At 34.2% G+C, this 6,686-nt stretch overlaps 1 protein-coding gene across 2 annotated transcripts in view; it reads left to right on the forward strand.

The window, feature by feature from the left end:
• The window catches only part of LOC132753727 (heat shock 70 kDa protein 12B-like), a 15,934-nt gene extending 13,106 nt beyond the window's left edge, over positions 1–2,828 (forward strand). For both annotated transcript variants that reach the window (XM_060744227.1, XM_060744228.1), the window contains exon 9: positions 662–2,828. In XM_060744227.1, the coding sequence (XP_060600210.1) occupies positions 662–1,076 (415 nt within the window). In that variant the 3' untranslated portion in view covers positions 1,077–2,828. The remainder of the gene's footprint in view (positions 1–661) is intronic.
• The last annotated feature ends 3,858 nt before the right edge of the window (positions 2,829–6,686 follow it).

The raw sequence follows: 6,686 nt of genomic DNA on the forward strand, positions 1-6,686 counted from the left end.
GCGTTTGCGACCAGCATAGATCCAGACCAGCCCGCGCAGTCTGATCAGGATATATGCTGTTCGCTTACAAACCCTATTACAAGTACAGAAACTTATAGCGAACAGCATGAATCCTGACCAGACTGCGCGGATGCGCAGGCTGGTCTGGATCCATGCTGGTCGCAAACCCACTGTGTTGGTTTTGTTGTGACGCGGCTCATATATAAATGTAACTGTATAATATATTTATCTTCATGAGTCCAGAGATATGCATTCAGATATATCCAGATTAGTCTAAGATAGTTCTTCTTTCCTTTTTGTGTCCCCTGTACAGAGTAGTGGCGACATAAAGGGGTGGCTTTTCCGTCGTCTGTCTGTCCGTCTGTCTGTCACAAAACTTATCCGAACTACTTCTCAGAAACTTCTCGTGTAATTTCATCCAAACTTTACTAGAATGATCAGTACCAGGTACGTATATTAACATACGTACCTGATCAGTACCAAGTCTAGTTGTACATATCATCGGCATTTATATTAATGATTTTTGTGTCTCCTGCTACACAGTAGCTGCAACATGCAATTGGCTATCATGAGGCGACACATTTGACCACTGATCGACACATTTGACCACTAATCGCTGTTGTAATTTACTCAGGATTTTCTTTGCGTTTTGTTTACACAGGATTTTACGGTATACATACGGCGCTGAAATCACACCTCCCTTTGATCCAAAGATCCATGATGAGAGTTTGAAAACTGCAGACGGCAAACGTTGTAATAAAGTATTCCGTGCGTTCATTGAAAAGGGTACGGAGGTGTGTCATGGTCGCCCTCTAGAAAACATATACCATACCACAACACCTTTCCAAAAATCAATAAAACTAAAGATATTCAGCACTGAAAATGACTCTAAGATAAAGTACACCACAGACGAGGGGTGTAACTTTGTCGGAAATTTGGAAATGAAGATAAATCCAACAAAAGAATTACAAGACCTGAAAGTGGAGTATGTTTTTGGTGGTACAGAACTTTCAGTTATAGGAACGGAAGTGAAGTCAAAGACGCGGTGTGAAACCACTATCAGTATGAATAACTAGGTGTAAGACCACTATATTGACATGCTTTATGAACACAGTTAGTGACGCTTTGACAATTATTGTTTCCCTTTGCCAGTTATGTCATATCGTTTAATATTTATAATACAAAATGTACATCTCATGTTCGGTATAGTTCAATTTCTTAAGTGACTATAATCGGCAGAATACGCCTATCTCCGATGTTGAAAAATGATCACGTGATAGTATCTTCCCAGTGTAGAACGAAATGTAGTTTCGTCTTGTGCCTGTCCTGTTTTTGTTTGGCGTCCTGCTGAGCTCCTTGCCGGCAGTACTATGTTGCTGGGTTGTGTGGGGGATGCCTTCATTCCTTAAGCTTGTTGATCTTGTTTTTCATATACATGTATTATATTCCGAACATCAACGTTAACGTGGCTTGTATGCATTTAATAGACGAATCACGACATGACATTATTTTTTTATTCACATTTATCTTATTTTTTGTAATATAAGTTAATATGTACAAATTGATTCACAGATGTCACAATAAATTGACAAAATACTTATTCCCTGATTGAATAAGACTTAATTTTTTAAAGCACATTGTAAGCTTTAGCTAAAAAATTAATGAGTGATTCAAATTATGTCCTCGGAATTCAAAGCGGATAGAGCGTACGAAGTATTCATTTTCACTCTCTTAACAGCGTTCCAACTCCATCAGTCGGTGACTGAATAAATCAGTCCTATGCATTGAACCATGGTGAAATCAGTTTTTTTATATGTAAATTATTTTTCATTATTCTATTATTGATATAGCCGGGAATTTTAGTATAGAAATCATACAATTTGGCAGCCGGCTATAGTCTTGCTTAACTGTATAAACAAACTGAATATGCCAAATGTTGTGGTGGACATTCAAAGAGATAAAATGTCTTACTTCTGAGTCAAATCTGTCGCTTTTTTATTAAAATATCTTTGAGATAACAACATTTTTTTTATTTCAAGTGTTTTATCTGTTTGAAATAGGCACATAATTGATTACTTAATGTGACATTGCCTCTCAAATGTTTATATACGGGTGCGAAATTTGGGGTTAAAAATACTGAACATTTTAAACAGTTTATTTAATGGTATACGCATGCAATCGTATAATATTTGAAATAATATGTGTTGTCCCATGCATGTTGTGGGGGTTTTTTTGTGGGGAAGGGGGGTCAACGGGTTCTTGCATGTAACGTTTAGAAACCTGTTTTTTTTACAAAGCCATTTGAAATATCTCACACTTAATAATAAAAGCAACGATTTGGATTGATCTTTTCCTTTAATGTTTTCAGATTTTTTATAAATAACCGAATATTTTTGCTAGGTTTCTATCATTCTTCAGAATTTCATGACATGGTTTTTTGTTGTATTTTTTTGTTGTTTTTTTTAAAACACATGGCAAAATAGGAAAATTAAACTGTTTTATTCATAACATAATAACATAAGCAGTTTATTACTTTACCGAATACTCGGACTATAGATATTAAGAAGATGGTTTAATAATATTTTTAGAATTAATTGCTTGAATATTAATGTCACATTGCAATTTTCACAAAATAACGTAAAAATGTAACTCATAGAGTTAGTACTTCCTTATAATTAAAAATTGTGATTATTGTTTTTCACTATAAAATGTAATCGTAAAGTAAATTATTATTAGAATTAAAATTGATTTTTGTTTAAAATATAGAAAATTAGTAAAAACTAATGTGTTGTTCACCATTTATATGAAAATAAAAGTATTTAAACTAGTATTGACCTGTATTTGACAGTCCTCATATGTAGTTTTTAGTTCGATTGTGTTGGAAGCTAAAAGCTTATTGAAACACTCTCGATCCAAACTGTACTGAGCAACGACTGAAAAATTCTTGCTCAATTAAACAACGGCTAGCCCCTGACAGGGTTTGAACCCACGCGATCAGCAATCCCTAGATTAGTAGTCGATGCGTTAACCACTCGGTCGACCACGCCGCCACTCTAGTATGCCTTTGACCAACTATATTGTTTTAAAATAAAAACCAACAAAACAAACAGCAAGTCTAAACATTAAGCATGTCCAACCCTTCGAAGAAACATCTAAAAGTTGTTTTTTCTCTTGGACGGTATGCCGGTTAATTTCTTATTTTATTGCTTTTCTTCTATTGATAGGAAACTGTTGCAGTTTATACCATAATAAAAGTTGTGTCTGTTGACGACATTGGTGGTGTGTGGCTCGTTCATTGCGAGAGAAGCGAATCATGCTTTTACTTTTCCATTTTCGTACCTCTTACATTTTCTTACATCTTACAATCTTTCGTGAAAGCCATTCATGTTCTTTTTGTAGGAAGTATCGGAACGCAACATATATTAACCCTTCAACTGGCTGTGTGTTTTAAATTAAGTTGTACATGTAAAAGTTTGTTTGTATCCCATGATTTAATTGGAAAAACTCCCACTTTTGCTGAAGTTCCAGATTATCTCTCTTCAGTACATGTTATTTTAGTTTTTATAGATTTAAGTGAAAGTCTTTTAAATAAAAAAATAAAAATAAGTGTTTCTTATTTTTCAAATGATTATGGCTTTTTTAGGCAAGTAACAAACATAACTACAAAGTCTACAGTACATTTGTTATGAGCTTAGAACTGTACTGTAAACTTAAATTTAAGAAAATATATACAGCACAAGTTAAGAAATGAATAACATGTACGTGTTTTGGCAAAAATGCCCCTAGGAAAATATAACAAATAAATAGTAGATAAACGGTTAACTCAAGATTTTCCTAGAAATTGTACATGGGCCTTTTCAAAATTCCACAGCAAACTTAAAAGTACGAAAACTGATCCCCCGCTTGGTTTGCGTCACTTTAGTTGTATATATACCAAGTTAAGGCATGTTTGTGAAAATGAGCCTTCTGATTGATAAAGTGGCGGACAGCCCTTCGTCCCTTTCTCGTATGAGAAGGGGAATCCTTTGATGCGCGCGATCATTTTCCTGCCAACATGTCTTCGCTGCGTGTATGTGGTAGCACGGTCGAAAATTTCTAATAAAAACACCGTTTAGCATGTCATTGTAATAAAACAAAACTAGTCTGTGTTAAGGTATTTTAAAATTTGAACTTTGAAATAAGGACTTTTTCACCTTTAATAAGGAGTTATAACAGACTTATTAGAACTTTGTTACTTCTATATAGGAGACATAAAAAACATAATGGAACTTTGTTACATCCAGTTACAACTTATTAGGATTTTTAATTTTTAAATTTTAGAAGAAAAAAAAGATTTTTAATTTTAAAAGACATAAAAAACGTTTAAAGTCCTACTGTCTTGTTTAAGCCTGAAAACGGGATAATTTTTTTTGGAGTGCGAGTGAGAGCATTAAGAAAAACACTATCCCATTAAGGCAGAATAACTTTAAATGTTTTTTTTTTTATTTATATCAAGTACTCAAGCCAATCTTTGGTGCGTTACATTATTTATTTTATATTCTAATGATTTCTTACAATAAAACATATTTACGGAATGTTTACACACAAAAATGCTACTGAGGGCGTTTATAAATGGAAAATAAACTGTCAGAAAATTTCAAATGTAGATATTCTGATTGGATGAAAAGTCAGAACAAAAATTGTATCTCTTAAATTATTGCACAATACATTAAACCATTCTTTAAATCGTTATTATACTGTCAGTATTTGTATAAACATGAGCACAATTTTACAACAGGGGATAAGTATGCATCCTAACAGTATTCCCCTGGTATCGTGAGTTTGATGTCAGCTAAAAATAAGTGCAAATGTTTTGTTGTTGTTGTTTGCATCAAAGAATGTTTAAAACGGCAAAAAATGAAAATGGAACAAGCTCGGTTTGATTGAATCTGCCTATGGTCGGTTTTTAAAAATGCATGTTAGCATCCATGATCAGAGCATTGGCTCAAACAATATTTCAGATGGATTGGTATCATTTTGGCTATAGAGACATTCGCAGATGTGTTCATACTGCTGTTATCACGGAACCTTCAATGTGACACGCTTTTTCCAATACATGAAATGCGGCGTACAGTCCCCGAGTTAAATAATGCATGTGAACCAAATGTAAAATAGAAGTGTGAAAATAACATGTAAATAATTGGAATTTTTAGTGGGAATCAAAAGTTTATGAAGCCTGACATACAAGTGGTCAAATGAAAGTAAAACCGACACTGTAATAGCTAGCGACTGTCAAATTTACTGGTAGAGGAAGACATCAGGATCAGGTGCCCCTCGTAGCATTATTTGGCCCTACATGATAATTGTTTGTGCGTATAACATGGAATTCCTTCATTTATTTCATACTTGAGATATTTTTAACAAAAAACAACCATTTTCACGTTTTACATACCTTTAGTATTTAGCAATTTAAGATTTTTGACATCACTGCAGCAATCTGGCATGACTAACGCCCGTAATACGGTGTGATAAACCTAAAACGGTAAAATGGTTGCCATACCTAATTTTAGCTGTGAAAGGCACTGTTGTTCAAGTATATCGTGCTTTTTGGTTCAATAAGTCACATGACACAGTTCCCAGTCTGGTTTACTCTTTCATTGCATAGAATTCGAACAGCACCTTTAAGAATAAACCTCTTCACAGACTTGCATACCAGAAGACCGGGTTTATGCTCACTGTGTCCTGTAGCTTCCACTAAATTATGAAAAGGGTAAAAGTAAAACAATATATCTCGTAATGACTTTTAAAAATAATTTTAATTTCCATTTACCGTCTTTCTTGACGTCTTATATAAGATTACAAGAAAAAAAGAAGTGTTGTAATTGCGTAAAACTTCAAAAGGAAATCTTACATGATTATCATTTTTCCTGTTAAAACTGTTTGAAAAAAAGAATGAGTTTTTCAAATGTGACAAGATAGAGGAAGAAACTTTGACACGCAAATCTGACGTCATAAATGGGTTTGTTTACGGCTTAAACCAGACGAAATAAGATATCATTGGCCAGGCAATAGACTGTATCAATAAGCTTTACACTTAACCAAATTTATATAAAGCCACCGAGCTTTATCAGCCTATTTTTTTTTTATTTTTTTTTTTTATTTTTTTTTACATTTTCGGGAAATCTTACATTTGCCTCCGTGGTCGAGGGGTTAGGGTCGATAACTCTCTGGCGTGGGTTCGATCTCCGGGAGACGCTTTGGTAGTTTGGCACTGAGGAAGGAAGTCTAGTACTGGTGTTACTCTCCAGGAATGATGGTTAGGAAACTACCCGCCTATATGACTGAAATACTGTTGGGAAAAGGCGTAAAAATGAAAACAAACAAACATTAAGTTTTGTATTTCGAACGATCTAATGTTGCTCTTGGTGATCTCGGCGCTTATTTGATTTGTAAACTCACGGAAAGAGGCGGAATATGCCGGACTCACTTTCTGGAGCAGATAACTGAAAAAGAAGGACTGTGACCCATATTATTTCACCAGTTGCTTATATTATCATTGCAAAGTTAAAGACACATTTTGCCTAAGAACTCAATGTACATGTATTTGTATTCTTTAGAAATGACAAGTATTTAATAATGTTTAGATAATGAATTAGGAGCATGTTAGATGTTTTACAACTGAAAGTGTAGCCGCCCTGAACATGCAG

This window comes from Ruditapes philippinarum, unplaced genomic scaffold (genome assembly GCF_026571515.1).
Source record: "Ruditapes philippinarum isolate M1 unplaced genomic scaffold, ASM2657151v2 ctg653_1_1_1_1, whole genome shotgun sequence".
NCBI classification, from domain to species: Eukaryota; Metazoa; Mollusca; class Bivalvia; order Venerida; family Veneridae; genus Ruditapes; species Ruditapes philippinarum.